Source organism: Lingula anatina, chromosome 3, assembly GCF_051362555.1.
Source record: "Lingula anatina isolate TDL-2025a chromosome 3, LinAna3.0, whole genome shotgun sequence".
NCBI lineage: Eukaryota > Metazoa > Brachiopoda > Lingulata > Lingulida > Lingulidae > Lingula > Lingula anatina.
In genome coordinates this window covers 21,095,741-21,122,893 of record NC_141769.1, presented here as the reverse complement: position 1 = coordinate 21,122,893, position 27,153 = coordinate 21,095,741, and the positions used below count along the sequence as shown (strand labels likewise).

At 33.5% G+C, this 27,153-nt stretch overlaps 1 protein-coding gene across 3 annotated transcripts in view; it reads left to right on the top strand.

Moving 5' to 3' along the window:
• Positions 1-27,153, top strand: part of LOC106180564 (nucleoporin NUP188-like) — a 79,022-nt gene that overhangs the window by 46,738 nt on the left and 5,131 nt on the right. For all 3 annotated transcript variants that reach the window (XM_087009794.1, XM_087009792.1, XM_087009791.1), the window contains exons 35-43: positions 4,600-4,719; positions 5,554-5,628; positions 6,255-6,340; positions 6,868-7,022; positions 10,062-10,183; positions 10,848-10,979; positions 26,015-26,083; positions 26,244-26,357; positions 26,727-26,861. In XM_087009794.1, the coding sequence (XP_086865920.1) occupies positions 4,600-4,719; positions 5,554-5,628; positions 6,255-6,340; positions 6,868-7,022; positions 10,062-10,183; positions 10,848-10,979; positions 26,015-26,083; positions 26,244-26,357; positions 26,727-26,861 (1,008 nt within the window). The remainder of the gene's footprint in view (positions 1-4,599; positions 4,720-5,553; positions 5,629-6,254; positions 6,341-6,867; positions 7,023-10,061; positions 10,184-10,847; positions 10,980-26,014; positions 26,084-26,243; positions 26,358-26,726; positions 26,862-27,153) is intronic.

Genomic DNA, 27,153 nt, shown 5'->3' with positions numbered 1-27,153 from the left:
GGTTTTCGAGTTACACTATCAAAAAGTACATATTGGTGGTGAAAGCAAAATGTGCAGTACGGTATAGTCAGGTGGCTAAGTCCAAATTTTATCCAGAATTGTGCAATAGATGATAAAAGCATGACACTTTCCACGATGAATGACCATTGGGTGTTCATCTATTTTGTATCGGGGGGGGTTGGCAATGGTCATTCATCGTGGAAAATTCCATGCTTTTATCATCTTTTGCACAATTCTGGATAAAATTTGGACTTAGCCGCCTGACTACTTTTCACCATGAACTAAACTTTGCATATTTTGCTTCCCTTTTATCTCCAAAACTGGCAGAGATAGGACCATAGTTACTATTGAAGTTGAATGGGAAGTCATATACTGGCAATCTAAATGTGACCTTGAAATTGACCTTTGACCTACTTTTCACCATGAACTAACCTTTGCAAATTTTGCTGCCCTTTTATCTCCAAAACTGGCAGAGATAGGACCATAGTTACTGTTGAACTTGAATAGGAAGTCATATACTGGCAATCCAAATGTGACCTTGAAATTGACTTTTGACCTACTTTTCACCATGAACTGAACTTTGCAAATTTTGCTTTCCTTTTATCTCCAAATCTGGCAGAGATAGGTCCATAGTTACTATTGAACTTGAATAGGAAGTCATATACTGGCAATCTAAATGTGACCTTGAAATTGACCTTTGACATACTTTTCACCATGAACTGAACTTTGCAAATTTTGCTTCCCTTTTATCTCCCAAACTGGCAGAGATAGGTCCATAGTTACTATTGAACTTGAATGGGAAGTCATATACTGGCAATCTAAATGTGACCTTGAAATTGACCTTTGACCTACTTTTCACCATGAACTAACCTTTGCAAATTTTGCTTCCTTTTTATCTTCAAAACTGGCAGAGATAGGTCCATAGTTACTATTGAACTTGAATAGGAAGTCATATACTGGCAATCCAAATGTGACCTTGAAATTGACCTTTGACCTACTTTTCACCATGAACTGAACTTTGCAAATTTTGCTGCCCTTTTATCTCCAAATCTGGCAGAGATAGGTCCATAGTTACTATTGAACTTGAATAGGAAGTCATACACTGGCAATCTAAATGTGACCTTGAAATTGACCTTTGACCTACTTTTCACCATGAACTGAACTTTGCAAATTTTGCTTCCCTTTTATCTCCCAAACTGGCAGAGATAGGTCCATAGTTACTATTGAACTTGAATGGGAAGTCATATACTGGCAATCTAAATGTGACCTTGAAATTGACCTTTGACCTACTTTTCACCATGAACTAACCTTTGCAAATTTTGCTTCCTTTTTATCTTCAAAACTGGCAGAGATAGGTCCATAGTTACTATTGAACTTTAAAAGGAAGTCATAAACTGGCAATCCAAATGTGACCTTGAAATTGACCTTTGACCTACTTTTCACCATGAACTGAACTTTGCAAATTTTGCTGCCCTTTTATCTCCCAAACTGGCAGAGATAGGTCATAGTTACTATTGAAGTTGAATGGGAAGTCATATACTGGCAATCCAAATGTGACCTTGAAATTGACCTTTGACCTACTTTTCACCATGAACTGAACTTTGCAAATTTTGCTGCCCTTTTATCTCCCAAACTGGCAGAGATAGGTCCAAAGTTACTGTTGAAGTTGAATAGGAAGTCATATACTGGTAATCTTAATGTGACCTTGAAATTGACCTTTGACCTACTTTTTACCATGTACTGAACTTTGCAAATTTTGCTTCCCTTTTATCTCCAAAACTGGCAGAGATAGGTCCATAGTTACTATTGAAGTTGAATAGGAAGCCATATACTGGCAATCTTAATGTGACCTTAAAATTGACCTTTGACCTACTTTTCACCATGAACTGAACTTTGCAAATTTTGCTTCCCTTTTATCTCCAAAACTGGCAGAGATAGGTCTATAGTTACTATTGAAGTTGAATAGGAAGTCATATACTGGCAATCTAAATGTGACCTTAAAATTGACCTTTGACCTACTTTTCACCATGAACTGAACTCTGCTAATTTCTTTCTCTTTTAACTCCTAACCTGGCAGAGATAGGTCCATAGTTACTATTGAACTTGAATAGGAAGTCATATACTGGCAATCTTACTGTGAAATTAACCTTTGACCTACCTTTTGATGAACTTAACTTTGATTGTACCATTTTAAGTTATATATATATATTTTTTTTGCATATTTTGAAAATTCTTGTTGATTGCATTTTTACAGCTTGTCAAGCAAAAGACTGGTGGCTGTGTCCCTTATTTTGTGTATGTGGGGGTCTATACGAATGAGCTTGCTCCAGCTGGTGGTACAATATTCGGAGGCGGTATCGCCTCTCTGATCCTCTAGTTTATTATTATATTTAACTTAAGAGTATGATTTTTAGGATTGGCATGCAGTTCAAATTAGAAAGCCAGGTCAATTGGGTTATCATTTACCGGTATTATTGAATTTAATGCAATTTTGTGTGAAATTTCATTTTTCTCATTCTGGCACTTTCTAAGTATAAACTTCAACTCTGATGGGCCTGAAGCCTTATGCTTTTACTTTCGTCGGTGTTACCTGTTGTGCAAAATTACAATTTGATGTTGACTGTGCAGTTAAACATAATGTATTATTGCATCAGAAGTGGTAGTCTCCTATTTTGTGCATTATTGTTTTGTGCTCTTCTTAAGTTGTGACTTATGGGCCTGAAAGACCTTTGAGAGGGTCAGTCTATAAATTTCCCTTGGGTATCACTTCGCTAATTTCAGTTATAAAGTAATTTGCCTAATTGATAGGCTACATAAAGCACACTTGTGATTTGAGATTACATAAAGCACACTTGTTGATATTTCCCTGTAAACTCCCATAGGTTAAAGGTATAATAACTCTTCGTTTTGACCAAAAAAAGAATTTTCCTGGAGTAAACAACAATTTTCCCATACTTACCAATGGTTAATGAATCCATTTTTACATTCAAAGTTAGTCCCTGGTTTTTTTCTAAAAAGTTTGGTTTTTTGTTAAAATCTCTTAAGAGATTATAACAGAGTATAGCCATCAATAGAGGTCACGTGGTCTGAACACAAGCTAAGATATCAGAATAATAGCTATAACTGCCGTTTTTCTTGTACAACTGAATATATTATATTTCCACGAGTTGTTCACAATGTTTTTATTGTGAAATATAGATCTCATACGAAGAGTTATTATCCCTTTAAGCTCTCTGCTAGATTAATAATAAGGAAGCAGTGATAATTATGCAGGTAAATTTTGTTTAATATTGCAAATAAGTTTTATATATATATATATATATATATATATATATATATATATATATATATATATATATATATATATATATCAAACTGAAAGATTAAAAGTTTGAATAGCAGCTTCATTGGAATTATATTTACCTCTGCCAAGGAGGTTATATTTTCACCCCTGTTTGTCATCAACATAACTCAAAAAGTTATGGACCGATTTTGCTGAAATTTTCAGGAACTGTCAGCAGTGGGCCAAAGAGGACAAAAATTAATAATAATCAACAATTGCTACCTTGGCAGAGGTCTGCACTCTCGGAGTGCTTTTCTAGTTTTGTTATGTTTTCCTTTATAATTTTTTCTCAAACACTTGCATTTGTGACTTTTAACTCTCATCTGCCTGAGACTCTGACATTTCTGTATTTTTTGTTTTTTTTCCTTCTTTTTGTCTGTACATTTGACAGCTTTGCTGCCTTGTTCTTAATACATGCAGTTTTACAAGTCGAACACATAAACCCCAAGCCAAAATCAGCATGAAAATCACTTGTGTATAATACGGGTTGTTGTAATTCAGAGAAATATTCCATCAGCTATGTTGTTTTAAAACTTTCCTTCAGTTGATAGCTTAGTTTTGAAATTGTTTACTTCCAATATTTCTGAATCTGAATAGAGGCTATTCACCTACTTAGCCTCATTCCCTGATGAAGATGCTTTTGACAGACATTGAAATATCGGAGGTAAACAATTTCAGTATAAGCTATTGATTGAAGAATATTTACTTTATTTTTTGTTGTTACTATATTATCATATTATGTTCGTGGACTCTATTTAGCTTCAGTTGATGTTTGGTCATTTTACTAATGAGGTCATGAATATCAGTGGTTTTGAGGGTAAAAGTGTTATTTTTATGATTTTTTTCTTTTATCTGAGCTTGTGTCAGAAAAATGTCAATGGCTAATGGTTGCTGTTCATGCATACTTCTTACAATCATGGCGTTTAGACTTTATCACTAATAATGTTACGTTTTCTCTAGCCCTTAGTAAACAAAACTGCTGCTTTATAAGCTACACCTTATGTTAGTTTGTGTTACCAAGCAGAAGTGATGCAAATGTTGTATTGGGAAAACGGTCTTCATTCTTATTTATACAGACCAAATCTAAACAATGAAGAACATTCAATCTAAGTGGGATACATGTGTAGTATTTTCCTTTTGATGTGTTGAACTACATGTAGCTAGATAGTGGTAAATACCCAGGAGGCACCTCTTTATTATATCACATTTTATTACTATTATTATAATTATAACAGTATTTATTGCATTTATAACAGTATATAAGAAGACTACTTAGAAAGCCCTGCAGGCACAGCCTAGAAGATATGTCAGATGACCCCATCATACAGCTGCTGACTGCATGGAACATGGTGCTGGGGGTGGCAGGCAGTTCTAAGGTACATGGCCCACTTGGTATCCCTTCTTGATTTAAGAGAAACTTCTTTGCCAATCACAATAATATATTCGAGTTCTGCTGAAAACTAGTATTCAAATAAAAAAGCATTTTTGTTATATTAATTTAACCATGCAACTTAGCATTGTTTCAATCTGTGTCAAATAAAAATATGTAATCTTAAGATGCCCATTTGTATTTTACATAAATAAAGTTTTTGAATCTAATACTGGACTTTCAGTCTAGTTCAGTTTGTCCTTGTTTCATCTTCCTTCTGGACTTTTCATTTTGCCCAGCTTGTATTATGTTTCATCAATCTTAAGCTGTGAAAACAGGCCTTATTCACAGATTAGGTGTTTACTAACACTACCTGCAGATCTAACACCCATGTTAACCACATAACCCACAAGTTAACCAGCAGTATTAGAACGTATGAATGTTAGTGCTAGGTATTGCTTTGTTGGTGCTAAATAATTGTATGGTATGTTGATTATTTCGACATGGGTTTGTGCTTAATATGGGTTACTGCTAAAAGATCTGCGGGTAGTGCTAGTAAACACCTTATTCGTTTATAAGACCTGGATAAGATTAGATTGGTTTTAGTTTTTCAGGATCTGAATGAGTAGCACTCCAAATAATTTAATGATCCAATAATTGCACTTAGAGAGGATCCTTCGTAAACTTTAGTTATGCAGTGTCTGTGCATACATATAGCCTGCACTGGACTGACTGGTGTCATTTACATTGTAGATCAAATTAAATTGATCATAGCAAAGAACAGAATTAACATGACCAAATTTATTCTCTAGCATTAGTAACCTCATCAATCTCATTTCAGAGAGAAGTTTTGGGTTTAACAGTTGAAGCAAAGTCTACCATACTCAGTGATCTACTGACAGAACTACAGGCACAGGTAGGGGTTCTTTAAAAAAAAAGAAAAGGTGAATCTCCCTCCTACATGTACCCCTTTCAATTATACTGATATACATGTGCAAAAGCTGCAGGCTAACTGAGCACAATGGTAAGCACACATCTCACAGCCCTATTCACTGATGATTTCTGATTGTAATGTTAACTGCTTATTAAAGCACAGTTTACATCTGCTGCTATTGACAAAAAAAAAAAACTATCCCTTTGCTGAAATAAACTGAAGAAACTTTACAACTTGCCAAAATCTACTTACCATCCTTTGTATGTTTGCACCTCAGGCCGGAGACAGGGGGGGGATTCGGGGGTTCGAAAGAACCACCCTTTTTGTTAGGAAAAGGTCCATTCTGGGTAAAATTTGATCTAGGTACAAAGGTTCCATTGTAAAAGGTCCACTTTTCAGAAAAAGAATCACCCTGAAATTGCTGGCGACAGGCCTGCAATTGTATTAAGCCTGTATGCCAACTCCTTCAGCAGAGAGATATTTGAAGAGAGGGCCCACACATTCTAGATTTCTTGTTTTGGGTGTGTACATCAGATGGCATGAATGATTATGTCGAACAATTGGCCTGTGTTCAGTTATAAATGTGCATTATTTTATTTCTGTTTCAGCTTGCAGATGTTACAGACACCCACCAGGTGAAGGTGTGTTCAATTTTGTCTGCCACTTCCATGACTCTGCTCCACACTTGGGCTGGGTAAGAACCATGCATTCAGAGCCTCTACCATTTTTATGTACAGACACAAATGTAGCCTACACCAGCATCTGTCATGGCTGCTGCTGTGCACTTTCAGAGATAACAGGATAAGTGGAAAACAGTTTGAACTTTTGTGTTCAAACTTACTGAACTGATGAATATTAATAAAATACAAAGGGTCAAGTTGGAAAATCAGCTTGATAGGACAATTTTTTTCCGATTTTTTCCCCAGCAGATTTGTTAATACATGCAATACAGAGACCACATTTCATGGAAAACCATTCGTCTGATTGTCTTCAAATACATAGGACTGATGATGAATATGGCATAGATACAGTTTCCAACTTGTTACTATCACAAGCATTGCAACCAAGCTATTAAATAGTTCTCTCAGCCAGCCAGGAAAGTCATTTATATCAGTAAATGATAATAAACTTTGTCATTCAGTGATATTCCTCAATGATATTCCAGTATCCTAAAGCCATGGTCAGATAGAGTGTAAACTTTGTCATTCAATGATATTCCAGTATCTTAAAGCCATGGACAGATAGAGTATATCAACTTGAGGTTGCTCTGAGGCTTTCTTGTGCCAGTAGTGAGGTCTTACTGCCATCTATACAGCTAGGTCTGCTTGGAGCCCTGACTCTGGCCACACAGCAAATAAAATTAACAGCAAAGCAAGGTAAGTCAAGAAGCACTTTTCATTTTAAATACTCGTTTATAGTTTTCACTTTATTATTTAATTTTCACTTTATACTATCACTTAGTTTTACCTCTGTGACATAAGGCTAGTAACCTCCTATGGCCTTTCTATTTTATTTGATTACTTTAGTGCTTCAAACCCTTGAAAGTTCATGCATTCAAGGATTTTAAAGTATTTTGTTAATGTTCCAAAATTCATTGTTGCTATTGTAAGTTACATGAATAAGCAGGCCACTACCTCCATTTTGCTTTTTTTTATGTACAGACACAGATGTGTCTGTACATATTGCCATCACCTGCGTCTGTCGTCGCCGTCGTCGCCGATGGCGATGCCGATGCCGATGCCGTGCACTTTCCTTGTAAACACGATAAGTGGAACACAGTTTTATTTTTTGCTTTTATATTTACAGAGCTGATGAATATTCATAAAACGCAGGTCAAGTTTGAAAATCAGCATGATCGGGCCATTATAGTAGAAGTTATGCTGTTTTTTCACTTTTCAGCATATATACAACCCTGTAAACACATTTAAAGGAAAACTGTTAAGCCTGTTGTCATGAAACTCACAGGAGTAATCAATCTTACTAAAACGCAGGACAAGTTCGAAAATCGGCATGATCGGGCCACTATTTTAGTAGTTATGCTGATTTTTTCATTTTTCAGCATATATGCAACACTGTAAACACAATATAGGAAAAACAGATAGGCCAATTGTCATTAAACTCACAGGAGTGGTCAATCTTACTAAAAACGCAGGTTGAGTTTGAAAATCAGCATAATCAGGCCATTATTTTAGAAGTTATGCTGTTTTTTCACATTTCCTGAGATTCAGTTCTTAGGCATGTTAATAGCCTTATTATTTAACTAATTAGATACATAAAAGTGTTTGTTTGACATTTCCTGCATCTTTACAACATTGTTAGTTGATTATGTAAAAATTATGGTAAACTTGTTATCGTGTATTGTGTAATAAAGTGTCAAAAATGGAATCAAACTCATATCATTGCATTTTGTCAGATTCAATCATCCACTATGTTCAGAATCTCAGAATGGAGGAAATTGGACATTTAACACTGTTCTATTGATATTTTTCCCATCTCATCAATTTTCTTAGTTGATCATATAAAAATTGCAGTAAACTGTTTATTTTGTTTTATGTTAAAAAAGTATTAAAAATGGAAATAAACCCATGTCAGAACAGTGCTGTCTTGTTTACATTTTGGCATTTTCAAGGTGTGACTTTGAAGTTCCATTGGCCTGAAGACCTTTGCTGGTCATGTTTTCTGAAAGTCCATGTTACTAATATTTTATTATTAAAAATTGATGGTCATTATGCTGTTAAACATTATGTAATGTTGCATCAAAATTTGAAGAAACCCCTATTTTGGGCACTGCTCCCATGATGACCATTTCAGAAAAACCATGTCACTTACTGTTTTCAAACTTACAGGAAAGAAACATGGGACTAAAATACAGCTTCAGTAGGCAATGCAGTCTGTTTGGTAAATTTTCTGGCAATTAAAGTTTTTTGTGAAAATTTAATTTTTCACATATTTTTCAGCTTATATGCAACACTGTAAACACAATATAAGAAAAACAGATAGGCCAATTGTCATTATACTCACAGGAGTGGTCAATCTTACTAAAATGCAGGTTGAGTTCGAAAATCAGCATAATCGGGCCATTATTTTAGAAGTTATGCTGTTTTTTCACATTTCCTGAGATTCAATTCTTAGGCATGTTAACAGTCTCATTATTGAACTAATAAGATACGTAAAAGTGTTTGTTTGACATTTCCTGCATCTTTACAATATTGTTAGTTGATTATGTAAAAATTATGGTAAACTTGTTATCGTGTCTTGTGTAATAAAGTGTCAAAAATGGAAATAAACTCATATCATTGCAGTTTGTCAGATTCAATCATTCACTATGTTCAGAAACTCAGAATGGAAGAAATTGGACATTTAACACTGCTCTATTGACATTATTCCCATCTCATCAATTTTCTTAGTTGATCATATAAAAATGGCAGTAAACTGTTAATTTTGTTTTATGTTAAAAATTGTTAAAAATGGGGAAAAAACATTTCAGAACAGTGCTGTCTTGTTTACATTTTGGCATTTTCAAGTTTTGACTTTGAAGTTCCATGGGCCTGAAGACCTTTGCTAATCACATTATCTGAATATCCATAATACTAATATTTTATTAATAAAAGTTGATGGTCATTATGCTGTTAAACATATGTAATATTGCATCAAAATTTGAAAAAAACATATTTTGGGCACTGCTCCCATGATGACCATTTCAGAAAAACCATGTCACTTACTGTTCTCAAACTTACAGGAAAGAAACCTGGGACTAAAATACAGCTTCAGTAGGCAATGCAATCTGTTTGGTAATTCTTACTGCCAGTTAAACAGTTTTTTTGTGAAACTTTAATTTTTCACATATTGGCATTTTCAAGGTGTAACTTTGAAGTTCCACAGGCTTGAATACCCATGCTAGTCACATTTTCTGAAAATACATGATACGTATATTTTATTATTAAAAATTGACGGTCATTATGCTGTTAACCATTATGTAATATTGCATCAGAATAGAAGAAAACACAATTGTGGGTGCTGCTGCCATGATGACCATTATGGGAAAACCATGTTACTTATGATTGCCAAACTTTCAAAAAAAGAAATACAGGACTAAAAATGCAGCCTGAGTTGAAAAAACAGTCTAATTGGCTTCTTTTTCTGGAAGTTATACATTTTCAAAGTGCGAACTTGAACTCCCATGGGCCTGAAGCCTTATGCTTGTTACACATTTTACTTACATTGGTATTACCTATTGAGCATAATTAAAATTTGATGTTGAATTTGTAGTTTAACATAATGTACTTTTGCATCAGAATTGACAGTAGCCTATTTTGTGCATAGTTATTTCCTGCTTTTTGTCTGTACATTTGACAGCTTTGCTGCCTTGTCTTCTTTCCTGATATGTTTACCATGTACTGTACTGTTCCATACAGATGTGTTGAGCCTGAAGAGTCTGTGTCCAGTTGTGTGCACACTGCTACAGAAAGTGACCTACCAACTTCCACCTGCAAGGAAAGCAAATGTTTGCAGTAAAGATGTGGAGTTGCTGCTCAAGGTATAACATATATGTATACACAGCAGAAACCTTGCACGTATACAAGAAAAGAGACTCGTAAAGAAGGTCCATGTAATTATCCTCTAAGTACCAGTATACAGCTAAAATAGGTAGCCCCTTAACAGTCAACTACAGCTACACTGTTATGCTGAGAATCCCAACTGTTCAAAATTATAGGGCAGTTCTCTAGTTTCTTAGATTATCCACCTGACTGAACATGTCTGTTGTTTCCACAAGAGACGGCAGGCATCACTTTTGCATCTCCGTAAGTAGGACAGATCAATGGAAAATCCATTTGTCCAGATGTAGCTTGTTTGAAACTTTAGTACATATTCAGTAACTGCAAGCATTGCTTCTGATTAGGCATCCATTGTTTGCTGTCCTTCCCCTTCTGTTGTGTTTGTGATCCTCCCCTTCTATTGTCCAGAAAGGGGGCGGATGGCGAAGCTACAAGATAAGGCCTTGAGAGGCCTAGGCCACAGCTACGTGACTTTCAAAGGAATTCCTATTTTAGCTGTATGCCTAACCACCTCTTCAGCAAATTGTTTGTTTGTAAACAACTAAAGCTTTTCACTCTTTTGTTTGCTGTCTGGTATAATTGCACACTTAATCCAGTTTTAAAATTAATGAAAATGGCTATATTTGAACTCACTTGTGTTCCCAGATTCTGACAGTATGTGTCACCTTGTTGGATGAGCTTATTCAGAGCATTGAGGACCCGGCAATATGGCTGCCATCTATTCAAGAGCACACCGTGCTTCCAGTCTTACTTTCTTCTGTACAAACATATATTCAGGTAAGAGTTGAGGGCTTTGATGTATTAATGTGAATTTTATTTTCTAAAATCTCTAACAAAATCCACCATTTATTGTTAGGGTTCTGCATGTATGTGTATACCAATATCTTGGAAACCTTACCATTTATTTTTCTCAAATTTTGCATAACTGTTCTGCAGCCTAATATTTATAGTCTATTTTCCTACATACTTCTGATTTTTTTCCATTTGGTTGATATTTTCAGTTATAAAGGTCATTTTCTCAAAATAAGTATCATTTCTTGTATTGCAACATAAATTATGTTTCAGGTCATTGGTAATGTGTAAACATGAATTGTCACACACACACTGTAGGATAATGGGCCTGAAAGATAGGTCTGAATGTCTACCATATTAATGTATTTGTATAAGTTTCACATTTGATTGAGATAATCTGGCTTTGCTGGTATGTGAGAAGATTATTTTGGTATATGCCAATAATAATTTTAGGAATCAAGGCAATGTATTCTCATTTATTTTTTTATAAGTGAACAATAGAAGTTACTATTCTTTCAGCAAAGAGTCACTGTATATAGCAAATGCTTACAGTGTACTAGTGCAGGGAGGGAAATTGAAGTTTTTCAGCACTGGTCTGCTTGGACCAGTTGACCCTAGAGGTAGTGGTTCCAAGCCACTGGGCACTGGTTTATTTATGTAGAATATTAAAGGGATTTGGCAGTTTTAAGTAAATTGTGTTTTAAAATTTATCAGTCAGATGAAGACATTGAAGTTTGGTTAAAGTGTTTTATTATGTACAGACACAGATGTGTCTGTACATATTGCCATCATCTGCGTCTGTCGTCGCCGTTGGCGTGCACTTTCACCGTAAACACGATAAGTGAAAAAATGTTTTACCTTTTGGCTTGAAAGTTACAGAACTGATGAATATTCATAATGCGCCGGTCAAGTTCGAAAATCAGCATGATCGGGCCATTTTTAGGGAAGTTATGCTGTTTTTTCACTTTTTTCAGCATACATGCAGCACCGTAAACACGATAAGTGGAATATTGTTTTACCTTTTGGCTTAAAACTAACAGAACTGATGAATATTCATAATACGCAGGTCAAGTTCGAAAATCAGCATGTTCGGGCCATTTTTAGGGAAGTAATGCTTTTTTTTCACTTTTTATGTACAGACACAGATGTGTCTGTACATATAGCCATCATCTGCGTCTGTCGTCGCCGTCGCCGTCGTCGCCGTGCACTTTTACCAATAACACGATAAGTGGAAAACTGTTTTTTCTTTTGGCTTGAAACTTACAGAACTGATGAATATTCATAATACGCAGGTCAAGTTCGAAAATCAGCATGATCGGGTCACTTATAGGGAATTTATGCTGTTTTTTTCACTTTTTTCAGCATATATGCAGCACCGATAACACGATAAGTGGAAAACCATTTTACCTTTTGGCTTGAAACTTACAGAACTGATGAATATTCATAATACACAGGTCAAGTTCGAAAATCAGCGTGATTGGGTCATTTTTAGTGAATTTAGGCTATTTTTTCTCTTTTTTCAGCATATATACAGCACCGATAACACGATAAGTGGAAAATCATTTTACCTTTTGGCTTGAAACTTACAGAACTGATGAATATTCATAATACGCAGGTCAAGTTCGAAAATCAGCATGATCGGGCCATTTTTAGGGAAGTTATGCTGTTTTTTCACTTCTTTCAACATATATGCAACGCTAATAACACAATATAAGAAAAATAGATAGGCCAATTGTCATTATACTCACAGGAGTAGTCAAACTAACTAAAACGCAGGTTGAGTTCAAAAATCAGCATAATCGGGCCATTCTTTTAGAAGTTATGCTGTTTTTTCTTATTTCCTCAGATTCAATTGTTAGGCATGTTAACAGTCTCATTATTGAACTAATAAGATACGTAAAAGTGTTTGTTTGACATTTCCTGCATCTTAATAACATTGTTAGTTGATTATGTAAAAATGATGGTAAACTTGTTATTGTGTATTATGTTATAAAGTGTCAAAAATGGAAATAAACAAATATCATTGCAGTTTGTCAGATTCAATCATCTACTATATTCATTATCTCAGAATGGAGGAAATTGGACATTTAACACTGTTCTATTGATATTTTTCCCATCTCATCAATTTTCTTAGTTGATCATATACAAATGGTAGAAAACTGTTTATTTTGTTTTATGTTAAAAAAGTGTTTTAAAAATGGAAGTAAACCCATTGCAGAACAGTGCTGTCTTGTTTCAGCATATATGCAGCACCGATAACACGATAAGTGGAAAACCATTTAACCTTTTGGTTTGAAACTTGCAGAACTGATGAATATTTATAATATGCAGGTCAAGTTTGAAAATCAGTATGATTGGGTCATTTTTAGGGAAGTTATGCTGTTTTTCACTTTTTTCAGCATATATGCAACACTGATAACATGATAAGTGGAAAACCATTTAACCTTTTGGTTTGAAACTTGCAGAACTAATGAATATTCATAATACGCAGGTCAAGTTTGAAAATCAGCATGATCGGGTCATTTTTAGGGAAGTAATGCTGTTTTTTCACTTTTTTCAGCATGTATGCAACACCTTTGTGCTATATGACGGTACTGTATGGATAGCAGTCTTTAAAATTGTCCCTTGGGTGATCACTAATTAAATTAAGGTCTATAAAGTCACTTGCCTTCTCATTAATTTTCAATTGGCCATTAAATGAGATTACATAAAACACTCCTTGAGATTTCCCTGTAAAGTCCCATAGGTTTAGCTGTGTCACAAAATTAGGATTTGGTGATAATTGTGCAGATAAATGGTGTTTAACATTGCAAATAATTTACAACAAAAAGAATGTGTTATGCCAACATGCTATAGATGCATAACAGTGCTTTATTTTTCTCAAACTTGGTGGGGTTATTAATATCAAGTTAATACAGCTAGATTAAAAGTTTGAATAGCAGCTTTATTGGAATTTTTTACGTTTTATTTAAAAATTTTTTAAAATTATTTTTCAAACACTAGCATCTTCAAGATGTGATTTTATACTCCCATCCACCAGAAGTGCTGTGCATTTTCTGTATTTTTGTATATAATTGTTATTTCTTCAGATTTAATTCTTAGGCATGTTAACAGTCTCATTATGGAACTAATAAGATATGTAAAAGTGTTGTTTTGACATTTTCTGCTTCTTAACAATATTGTTTGTTGATTATATAAAAATGACGGTAAACCTGTTATAATATTGTGCATTGTGTAATAAAGTATCATAAATGGAAAGGAACTCATCATTGCAGTTTGTCAGATTTAATCATTCACTATGTTCAGCATCTGCAAATGGAGCAAATTGGACATTGAAAATTGTTCTATTGATATTTTTCCTATGTCAACAATTTTCCTAGTTGAACATTTAAAAATGACAGTTTATTGATCACTTTGTTTTAAAAAAAGGTGTTGAAAATGGAAAGAAAATCATTTCAGTACAGTTATCTCTTGTTTACATTTTGGCATTTTGAAAGTGTGACTCTGAACTTCCATGGCCTTGAAGACCTTCCCAAATCACATTTTCTGAATATTCATGATACTTTTATTTTTTTATAAAAAATTTGATGGTCATTATGCTGTTAAGTATTATGTTTTATTGCATGAAAGTTGAAGAAAACCCTATTTTGGACACTGCTGCCAGGATAGCGATTAAGGGAAAACCATGTTACTTACGATACTGAAAGTGAAAAGTTTCATAAGACAGAAGTGCGCAGCTTGTGTTTGAAAACCAGTGTGATTGTTTTCTGTTTTGGAGGCAATGCAGGTTTATAGAGTGCTTTACTGGCATTTTCAAGTTGTGACTTATCACTCCCATCTGCCAGGAGCCCTGTACTCTTACTTTGTAACATTTTCTGTATTTTGTTAAGTTACAAGAATGATTCTTAGGATTGACACACAGCCAAAAAAAAAAAAAAAATTAATAATATATATATATATATATATATATATATATATATATATATATATATATATATATATATATATATATATTATGAGTTTAAGCAATTTTTTTTTTGTGTGTAATTTTCACTGTACCTCATTCTGGCATTTCCAAAGTTTAACTCTTATCAGCCTGACACCTTAGGGACTATTTCCAGACCCTATCACGCTAACTGTGGATCGATCTATCTCCATGGGAATTCTCGCTAAATTGCAATCAATGTAAGTGGCTTAGTTGTCTGTCACGCCTACTGAAACTGGCATGCCAGAATCCTAAGACTCTCAAACTGAAAGCAATTTAGTGAGAAACCCCTTGGAGTTGGATTGATCCTGTTAGATTGATCTAGGTATGGGAACTTAGTATAATGCTTGATACACATTTTACTTTCATCCTTATCCAATGTTATGCAGAATAAGAATTTGATGTTGGCTATGCAGTTACAGTAAGCATAATACATTAGTTCATCAGAATTGACAGTATCCTATTTCCTGCATTTTTATTTTCTGGTTTTTGTCTGTACATTTGACAGCTTTGCTGCCTTGTTTCAGCATATATGCAACACCGTTAACATGATAAGTGGAAAACCGTTTTACTTTTTGGCTTGAAACTTACAGAACTGATGAATATTCATAATATGCCGGTCAAGTTTGAAAATCAGCATGATCGGGTCATTTTTAGGGAAGTTATGCTTTTTTATGTACAGACACAGATGTGTCTGTACATATAGCCATCATCTGCGTCTGTCGTCGTCGCCGTCGGGGCCGTCGTCGCCGTCGTGCACTTTTACCGATAACACGATAAGTGGAAAACCGTTTTTGCTTTTGGCTTGAAACTTACAGAACTGATGAATATTCATAATACGCAGGTCAAGTTCGAAAATCAGCATGATCGGGTCACTTTTGGGGAATTTATGCTGTTTTTTCACTTTTTTCAGCATATATGCAGGACCGATAACACGATAAGTGGAAAACCATTTTACCTTTTGCCTTGAAACTTACAGAACTGATGAATATTCATAATACACAGGTCAAGTTTGAAAATCGGCATGATTGGGTCATTTTTAGGGAATTTATGCTGTTTTTTCACTTTTTTCAGCATATATGCAGCACCGATAACACGATAAGTGAAAAACCATTTTACCTTTTGCCTTGAAACTTACAGAACTGATGAATATTCATAATACGCAGGTTAAGTTCAAAAATCGGCATGATTGGGTCATTTTTAGGGAATTTATGCTGTTTTTTCACTTTTTTCAGCATATATGCAGCACCGATAACACGATAAGTGGAAAACCATTTTACCTTTTGGCTTGAAACTTACAGAACTGATGAATATTCATAATACGCAGGTCAAGTTTGAAAATCGGCATGATTGGATCATTGTTAGGGAATTTATGCTGTTTTTTCACTTTTTTCAGCATATATGTAGCACTGATAACACAATAAGTGGAAAACCAATTTACCTTTTTGCTTGAAACTTACAGAACTGATGAATATCCATAATACGCAGGTCAAGTTTGAAAATCAGCATGATTGGATCATTGTTAGGGAATTTATGCTGTTTTTTCACTTTTTTCAGCATATATGCAGCACTGATAACACGATAAGTGGAAAACCAATTTACCTTTTTGCTTGAAACTTACAGAACTGATGAATATCCATAATACGCAGGTCAGTTTGAAAATCAGCATGATTGGATCATTGTTAGGGAATTTATGCTGTTTTTTCACTTTTTTTTTAGCATATATCCAGCACTGATAACACAATAAGTGGAAAACTATTTTTTCTTTTGGCTTGAAACTTACAGAACTAATGAATATTCATAATACGCAGGTCAAGTTTGAAAATCAGCAAGATCGGGTTATTTTTATGGAAGTTATCCTGTTTTGTTTTGTTTTTTTCAATTTTTTCAACACTTTTATAACACCGATAACATGATAAGTGTAAAAATGTTTTTCCTTTTAGATTGAAATTTACAGAACTGGTGAATATTTATAATACGCAGGTCAATTTTGAAAATTGGCATGATTGGACTATTTTTACAAAAGTAATGCTGTTTTTTTCCTTTATTCAGCATACATGCAACACTGATAATGCATTTTAAGGAAAACCAATCAGCCATTTGTCTTGCAACTCACAGGCATGATCGATCTGACCAGTATACAGATCAAGTTTGAAAATAAGCTGGATCAGTTAAGTTTTGATGAAGTTATAAGCCTTTTTGTATATAAGTGGTTTTTCTCCATTCTTAATTCTTAAGCATGTTAACAGTCTCATTACGGAACTAATTGGATATGTAAAAGTGTTGTTTTAACATTTTCTGCTTCTTAACAATATTGTTAGTTGATTATATAAAAATGACCGTAAACCTATTATCGTGCATTGTGTAATAATGTATCAAAAATGGAAAGGAACTCATCATTGCAGTTCGTCAGATTCAATCATTCACTATGTTTAGAATCTCCAAATGGAGCTAATTGGACATTATAAATTGTTCTATTGATATTTTTCCTCAGTCAACAATTTTCCTAGTTGATCATTTAAAAATGACAGTAAATTGATTATTGTTTTATGTAAAAAAGGTGTTGAAAATGGAAAGAAAATCATTTCAGTACAGTTATCTCTTGTTAGCATTTTGGCATTTTGAAAGTGTGACCCTAACTTCCATGTCCTTGGAGACCTTTCCATATCACATTTTCTGAATATCCATGATACTTTTTTTTTTTTTTTTAATTGATGGTTTATTGCTGTTAAGTATTATGTTATATTGCATGAAAGTTGAAGAAAACCCTATTTTGGACACTGCTGCCAGAATAGCGATAAAGGGAAAACCATGTTACTTATGATACTCACTTACTGAAAAGTTTCATAAGACTGAAGTTCAGCTTGTGTTGGAAAACCAGTGTGATTGTTTTCTGTTTTGGAAGCAATGCAGTTTTATAGAGTGCTATATGGGGCAATAAATGTATATATGTATAGCAGTATATTAATTCAGTATATTGATTCAGTAATTTGCTTAATTAATTTTAAAGTGGGCATTAAATGAGATTACATAAAACACACTTTGAGATTTCATTGTAAAGTCCCCTGGGTTTATCTTGCTTTACTGTGTCACATAATTAGGAATCGATGATTATTATGCAGGTAAATGTTAGTCATGTTAGTATATTATACAGCTAGATAAAAAGTTTGATAGCAGCTTTATTGGAATTTTTTGTTATGTTTTGTTTTACATTTTCTTTTAATTATTTTTCAAACACTAGCATCTTCAAGATATCACTTTCAACCCCCATCCACCAGAAGCACTGTGCATTTACTGTTTTTCCACATTAGAAGTTGTGTTGGTTTTTATGTCTTTAAACATTGTGTAATTATATTATTTTATGCACTGTCATTTTATTTTCACATATTGTTTACATTATGTGAATTTGAACTCTCACATAAGGTCCTGAAACTGTAATCTTATTGACCATGTTGTTCTGTTGAACATTTTGTGAAATTTTTATCTTTCAGTGAAAGTTTCACATACTGGCATTTTCAGTATGGGCCTTATAACTCCCAAGGGCATGTAACAGTTCACTTTTATTGATACTACCTGTTGTGCAATATTTTTTCAGCATTTTTGCAACACCGATAACATGATAAATGAAAAACTGTTTTACCCTTTGACTTGAAACTTACAGAACTGATAAATATTCATAATACACAAGTCGAGTTCGAAAATCAGCAGGATCGGGCCACTTTTATGGAAGTTAAGCTGTTTTTTCCCTTTTTTTCAGCATATATACAACCCTGTAAACACATTTAAAGGAAAACCGTTAAGCCTGTTGTCATGAAACTCACAGGAGTAATCAATCTTACTAAAACGCAGGACAAGTTCGAAAATCGGCATGATCGGGCCACTATTTTAGTAGTTATGCTGATTTTTTCATTTTTCAGCATATATGCAACACTGATAACACAATATAGGAAAAACAGATAGGCCAATTGTCATTATACTCACAGGAGTGGTCAATCTTACTAAAACGCAGGTTTAGTCCGAAAACCGGCATAATCGGTCCATTATTTTAGAAGTTATGCTGTTTTTTTCACATTTCCTCAGATTCAATTCTTAGGCATGTTAACAGTGTCATTATTGAACTAATAAGATACGTAAGTGTGTTTGTTTGGCATTTCCTGCATCTTTACAACATTGTTAGTTGATTTTGTAAAAATGATGGTAAACTTGTTATCGTGTATTGTGTAATGAAGTGTCAAAAATGAAAATAAACACATATCATTGCAGTTTGTCAGATTCAATCATCCACTATGTTCAGAAACTCATAATGGAGGAAATTGGACATATAACACTGTTCTATTGATATTTTTCCCATCTCATCAATTTTCTTAGTTTGTCATATAAAAATGGCAGTGAACTGTTTATTTTGTTTTATGTTAAAAATGGAAATAAACCCATATCAGAACAGTGCTGTCTTGTTTACATTTTGTAATTTTCAAGGTGTGACTTTGAAGTTCCATGGGACTGTAGACCTTTGATAGTCACATTTTCTGAATATCCATGATACTAATATTTTATTATTAAAAATTGATGGTCATTATGCTGTTAAACATTATGTAATATTGCATCAAAATTTGAAAAAAAAAAACTATTTTGGACACTGCTCCCATGATTACCTTTTAAGAAAAACCATGTCACTTACTGTTCTCAAACTTACAGGAAAGAAACATGGGACTAAAATACAGCTTCAGTAGGCAATGCAATCTGCCAATTAAACAGTTTTTTTGTGAAAATTTAATTTTTCACATATTGGCATTTTCAAGGTGTGACTTTGAAGTTCCACAGGCTTGAAGACCCAGGCTAGTCGCATTTTCTGAAAATCCATGATACATATATTTTGTTATCAAAAATTAATTGTCATTATGCAGTTAACCATTATGTAATATTGCATCAGAATAGAAGAAAACACAATTTTGGGTGCTGCTGCCATGATGACCATTATGGGAAAACCATGTTACTTATGATTGCCAAACTTTCAAAAAAGAAATACAGGACTAAAATGCAGCCTGAGTTGGAAAAGCAGTCTAATTGACTTCTTTTTCTGGAAGTTTTACATTTTCAAAGTGTGAACTTGAACTCCCATGGGCCTGAAGCCTTATGCTTGTTTCACATTTTACTTACATTGGTATTACCTGTTGAGCATAATTAAAATTTGATGTTGAATTTGCAGTTTAACATAATGAACTTTTGCATCAGAATTGACAGTAGCCTATTTTGTTATTTCCTGCTTTTTGTCTGTACATTTGACAGCTTTGCTGCCTTGTTTTCACTTTTTTCAGCATATATGCAACACCGTAAACACAATAAGTGGAAAACGGTTTTACCTTTTGGTTTGAAACTTACAGAACTGATGAGTATTTATAATACGCAGGTCAAGTTTGAAAATCAGCATGATAGAGCCTTTTTTATGGAAGTTATGTTGTTTTTTCATTTTTTTCAGCATATATGCAACACTGATAACACAATATAAGAAAAACAGATGGGCCAATTGTCATTGTACTCACAGGAGTGGTCAATCTTACTAAAACATAGCTTGAGTATGAAAATCAGCATAATCGGGCCATTATTTTAGAAGTTATGCTTTTTTTTCACATTTCCTCAGATTCAATTCTTAGGCATGTTAACAGTCTCATTATTGAACTAATAAGATACGTAAAAGTGTTTGTTTGACATTTCCTGCATCTTTACAACATTGTCAGTTGATTATGTAAAAATGATGGAAAATTTGTTGTTGTGTATTGTGTAATGAAGTGTCAAAAATGGAAATAAACACATATCATTGCAGTTTGTCAGATTCAATCATCCACTATGTTCAGAATCTCAGAATGGAGGAAATTGGACATTTTACACTGTTCTATTGATATTTTTCCCATCTCATCAATTTTCTTAGTTGGTCATATAAAAATGGCAGTAAACTGTTAATTTTGTTTTATGTTAAAAAAGTGTTAAAAATGGAAATAAACCCATTTCAGAACAGTGCTGTCTTGTTAACATTTTGGCATTTTCAAGATGTGACTTTGAAGTTCCATGGGCCTGAAGACCTTTGCTAGTCACATTTTCTGAATATCCATGATACTAATATTTTATGATTAAAAATTGATGGTCATTATGCTGTTAAACATTATGTAATATTGCATCAAAATTTGAAGAAACCCCTATTTTGGGCACTGCTCCCATGATGACCATTTAAGGAAAATCATGTCACTCACTGTTCTCAAACTTACAGGAAAGAAACATGGGACTAAAATATAGCTTCAGTAGGCAATGCAGTCTGTTTAGTAAATTTTTCTGGCAATTAAATAGTTTTTTGTGAAAATTAAATTTTTCACTTATTGGCATTTTCAAGGTGTGACTTTGAAGTTCATTGAGCCTGCAGACCTTTGCTAGTCACGTTTTCTGAATGTTCATGTTACTAATATTCTATTATTAAAAATTGATGGTCATTATGCTGTTAAACATTATGTAATATTGCATCAAAATTTGAAGAAACCTTTATTTTGGGCACTGCTCCCATGATGACCATTTAAGAAAAACCATACACTTACTGTTTTCAAACTTACAGGAAAGAAACATGGGGCTAAAATACAGCTTCAGTAGGCAATGCAGTCTGTTTGGCAATTTTTTCTGGCAGTTAAACAGTTTTTTGTGAAAATTTAATTTTTCACATATTGGGATTTTCAAGGTGTGACTTTGAAGTTCCATGAGCCTGCAGACCTTTGCTAGTCACGTTTTCTGAATGTTCATGTTACTTATATTCTATTATTAAAAATAAAAATATTTATTGTCAATAATCAAAAAATTTGTGATAATTATTCTATAATTTATTATGTAATGTTACATCAAAATTGACAACAATATTTTTGCATTGCTACTGCAAACATTATGAAAAGAAAACTGTGTTACTTATTATTATTTTTAACTTACAGGTATGATTTTTAGGATTGGCATGCAGTTCAAATTAGAAAGCCAGGTCAATTGGGTTATCATTTATTATTGAATTTATGCAATTTTGTGTGAAATTTTCATTTTTCTCATTCTGGCACTTTCTAAGTATAAACTTGAACTCTGATGGGCCTGAAGCCTTATGCTTTTACTTTCGTCGTTGTTACCTGTTGTGCATAATTAAAATTTGATGTTGACTGTGCAGTAAAACATAATGTATTATTGCATCAGAATTGGTAGTCTCCTATTTTGTGCATTATTGTTTTGTGCTTTTCTTAAGATGTGACTTATGGGCCTGAAAGACCTTTGAGAGGGTCAGTCTGTTAATATCCCTTGGGTATCACTTACCTAATTTCTGAGTTATAAAATCATTTGCCTAATTGATAGGCCATTAAAGGAGATTACATAAAGCACACTTGTTGATATTTCCTTGTAAACTCCCAAAAGTTAAGCTCTCTGCTAGATTAATAATAAGGAAGCAGTGATAATTATGCAGGTTATTATATATATATATATATATATATATATATATATAGGTTATATATATAGGTTATTATATATATATATATATATATATATATATATAATCAAAGATTAAAAGTTTGAGTAGCAGCTTTATTGAAATTATATTAACCTCAGGCTCTGCCAAGGAGGTTATATTTTCACCCCTGTTTGTCTGTCATCAACATAACTCAAAAAGTTATGGACCGATTTTGCTGAAATTTTCAGGAACTGTCAGAATTGGGCCAAAGAGGACAATGATTAGTTATTAGTGGTGGTCTGGCTCAATAATCAATCAATAATAATCAACAATTGCTGCCTTGGCAGAGGTCTGCACTCTCAGTGGTTTTCTAGTTTTGTTATGTTTTCCTTTACAATTTTTTCTCAAACACTTGCATTTGTGACTTTTAGTCTCATCCGCTCGAGGCTCTGCACATTTTCTGTATTTTCACATAAGCAATTGTATTGTTTTTTATGTTTTTAAACATTATATAATATTATTTTATGCACTGTCATCATTTTTCAAATATTGAGACTTTCATCATGTGACTTTGGTCTCTCATGGTCCTGAAACTGTTATCTTATTGAAGGGGTGGATTGAGACCATCTTCTGGGTCTTCTGGAAGACGCGTTATTAAGTTTATATTGACTGGTATCTATTTTTTTCTGTTGGAAGACCATCAAAATGGAGGATGGATCAACAAAGATAATTTGGAATACTCAGAAAATATCTCTGGATACGCTCCTGTTATTGACGATGTCACCTGTTGTGCATGATTAAAATTCAGTGTTGGTTGACAGTGCTATTATAGGCATGATTTATTATTGCATCAAAATTGACAAAATGAACCATTTTCTGCATTTTTATTTTCTGTTTTTGTCTGTACATTTGACAGCTTTGCTGCCTTGTTACTGAACTCTGTATAATATAAGGACCTTAAATTTTAATGTTTATTTACATTTTTATGTACAGACACAGATGTGTCTGTACATATTGCCATCACCTGCGTCTGTCGTCGCCGTCGTCGCCGTGCACTTTCCTTGTAAACACGATAAGTGGAAGGCAGTTTTACTTTTTGGCTTTATATTTACAGAGCTGATGAATATTCATAAAATGCAGGTCAAGTTCGAAAATCGGCATGATCGGGCCATTATTGTAGAAGTTATGCTGTTTTTTCACTTTTCAGCATATATGCAACACTGTAAACACATTTCAACGAAAACCGATAGGCCTGTTATCATGAAACTCACAGGAAAAATTGTTCTTACTAAAACGCAGGTCAAGTTCGAAAATTGGCATGATCGAGCCACTATTTTAGTAGTTATGCTTTTTTTTCTTTTTTCAGCTTATATGCAACACTGTAAACACAATATAAGAAAAAACAGATAGGCCAATTGTCATTAAACTCACAGGAGTGGTCAATCCTGCTAAAATGCAGGTTAAGTTCAAAAATCAGCATAATCGGGCCACTATTTTAGAAGTTATGCTGTTTTTTACATTTCCTTAGATTCAATTCTTAGGCATGTTAACAGTTTCATTATTTAATTAATAAGATATGTAAAAGTGGTTTTTTGACATTTCCTGCATCTTTACAACATTGTTAGTTGATTTTGTAAAAATGATGTTAAACTTGGTATTGTGTATTGTGTAATAAAGTTTCAAAAATGGAAATAAACTCATATCATTGCAGTTTGTCAGATTGAATCATTCACTATGTTCAGAATCTCAGAATGGAAGAAATTGGACATTTAACACTATTCTATTGATATTTTTCCCATCTCATCAATTTTCTTAGTTGATAATATAAAAATGGCAGTAAACTGTTAATTTTGTTTTATGTTAAAAATTGTTAAAAATGGAAATAAACCCATTTCAGAACAGTGCTGTCTTGTTTACATTTTGGCATTTTCAAGTTGTGGCTTTGAAGTTCCATGGGCCTGAAGACCTTTGCTAGTCACATTTTCTGAATATCCATGATACTAATATTTTATGATTAAAAATTGATGGTCATTATGCTGTTAAACATTATGTAATATTGCATCAAAATTTGAAAAAAACCTATTTTGGGCACTGCTCCCATGATGACCATTTAAGAAAAACCATGTCACTTACTGTTCTCAAACAGTACAGTAAATATGTACAGATGTGTCTGTACATATTGCCATCAACTGCGTCTGTCGTCGCCGTCATCGCCGTTGCCGGCACCTTGCACTTTCGTGAAACTCTCAGGAGTAATCGATCTTACTAAAACGGAGGTCAAGTTCGAAAATCGGCATGCAGCCTGAGTTGGAAAAGCAGTCTAATTGGCTTCTTTTTCTGGAAGTTATACATTTTCAAAGTGTGAACTTGAACTCTCATGGGCCTGAAGCCTTATGCTTGTTACACATTTTACTTTCATTGGTATTACCTGTTGAGCATAATTAAAATTTGATGTTGAATTTACAGTCAAACATAATGTACTTTTGCATCAGAATTGACAGTAGCCTATTTTGTGCATAGTTATTTCCTGTTTTTTGTCTGTACATTTGACAGCTTTGCTGCCTTGTTTAAAGTAGATTCCAATTAGTTTCTTCTGAATCAGCTTTCTGTACACTTCCTCCTCTTCCATCTCATGATATACCCCAATTCTTTCATCAAATTCTAATAGTAATGTTTATTTGTAACTAAGTTTCCTTTTTAAATTGTTAAATTCACTAAATAAGAATAAGTTTGATAAAATTGTTAATTAAAAGTGCTAAGATGCAATAAAACATTTGGTACCCAAAATTTTCTGTGGGAATTCCTATAGGATTTCTTATGGAAAATTCTGTAGGATAACATAAAATTTCTTTAAGGTTCCTACAATATTTCCTATTAGTTTCTATGAAAAAATGCATTTCTTAAAATTTCTTGTGGGATTATTTTAAATAAATTTAATTTATTTGGATTAGCAAATGTCTAATTTGTCACTGTACATCAGCTGTATATTATGACATTTGAATTTTTGTTGCAGTAATAGCACACATTTTAATGCAGTAACAAACATCCTTATTTTTTATTTAGGAAAATATTTTTTCTTCTTTTATATTGGTGTTGGATTAGTGAATCTGTCTTGGATAATGTTCATTTTGTTTTACTCCAGACAATATTTTACTAAGTATTTGCATTTATTTTTTGCAAACTCACAAGAAATGATATTGCAAATTTGCTGCAAACTTACAGAAAATCCCTCCCAGTAAGCTCTTTTGCAAATTTGCTGCAAACTCACAAGAGATGTTCTTGCAAATTTGTTGCAAACTCAAAGGAAAGAAACCTGTTTAAATATACATTACATAAAAAGGCATGGGTATATTTGAATTGGGAAAATAACTGTCAGTGGCTTCTAGGCTGTCTGAACTAATAATACTAGCCCAGATGTGAGATGGGTTGTGACTCCCCCCCCCCCCCCCCCCCAATCCTTGTTCAGGCTTTTAGAGGTAATGCTTTCAATAAGTGTCAAAATTGAAAAGTTAAAAAGTTTCTGAATATGAATTTCACTTCATTGTTTTAACTATGGTTATTTCTGTAATTTTTCAGGCCAGACAGGGACATCAGTATATCCAGGCAGTTCTTCTTCTGTTTCTGTCCTTGGCAAAATATCAGCAGGTAACATTATAAGAAACAGTTTATCTACATTATCCAGACATTTCAAGTATTATGATTGTTACATTACATTATATGTGTTATCTGTCATGATTATTACTTTGAAAACTTATCAGTCAGAAAAAAAGATGTTACAAATGTAATTGTTATTCCACTGTTTCAGTCTGCAGAAGCATTGGCACTGAATGGCCTGGCACAGCACACTTGCCTTGCTGTGTCAGAACTGTATAAGGAGAATAATACTGAGAAACAGAAAACAGTGGCATGCAGAAATCAGGTATACAGGCATAAATTTTTCTTAACTATTCATTTAGGTACTCAATTGTCAAAAGGGCAGTATAAGTAATTAATATCTCAATAATGATCTTAAGATAGCACACAGGTACAAAAAAGAGCACAATTAAGTCAATACAATCAACTTTTTGACAGAATTGAGTACAATAAAGTATTTTATGCATCCCTCGCTACTTTCAAAACAGTTTAAACAGAGCTTACCTCTAGTAAACTTCAAGAAGTAGGTGCTGGATTGAAATGTTATTGCAGATTTGTCCACAATCTATCAGTCATTTACTTCCTAGAGTACAATGCTTCTTGTTTAGTTTTGTATACTCCAATAATGTGAATTTATTGTGAACCATTTTTTTAGGGTTCAGCTGTGACTTTGAGCAGTCTGTATCTTCTGAGTGTAGAGCTCTACTCTGCAATGTTGTCAACACTAAAATACACCTTCTTGAATGATGCCTTGGACTTTTTAGGAGTTCATCAACAGCAAATGGAGTGGGTAAGAGTCTAGAAAAATGGGAATTCTAGTTCAGGATAGATAATTTCTTTTTGTGCTACATACTACAGTACATTGAATTTACATGATTCTTTGTTCTTGCTGACCAATTTAGCATTTAAAATACTATTTAGCATATGAAGCATTTCAATACTTCTAGATAGAGATTTGTCCTCTGTAGAACACTATATATTTAATAGGAGACCAATTTACTGGTTTTTACACACAAAATCAGCACTCCATTTGTGACTTAAAAACCAGAATTTTAAATAGGAAAAGTGTTAACTGTCTAGCT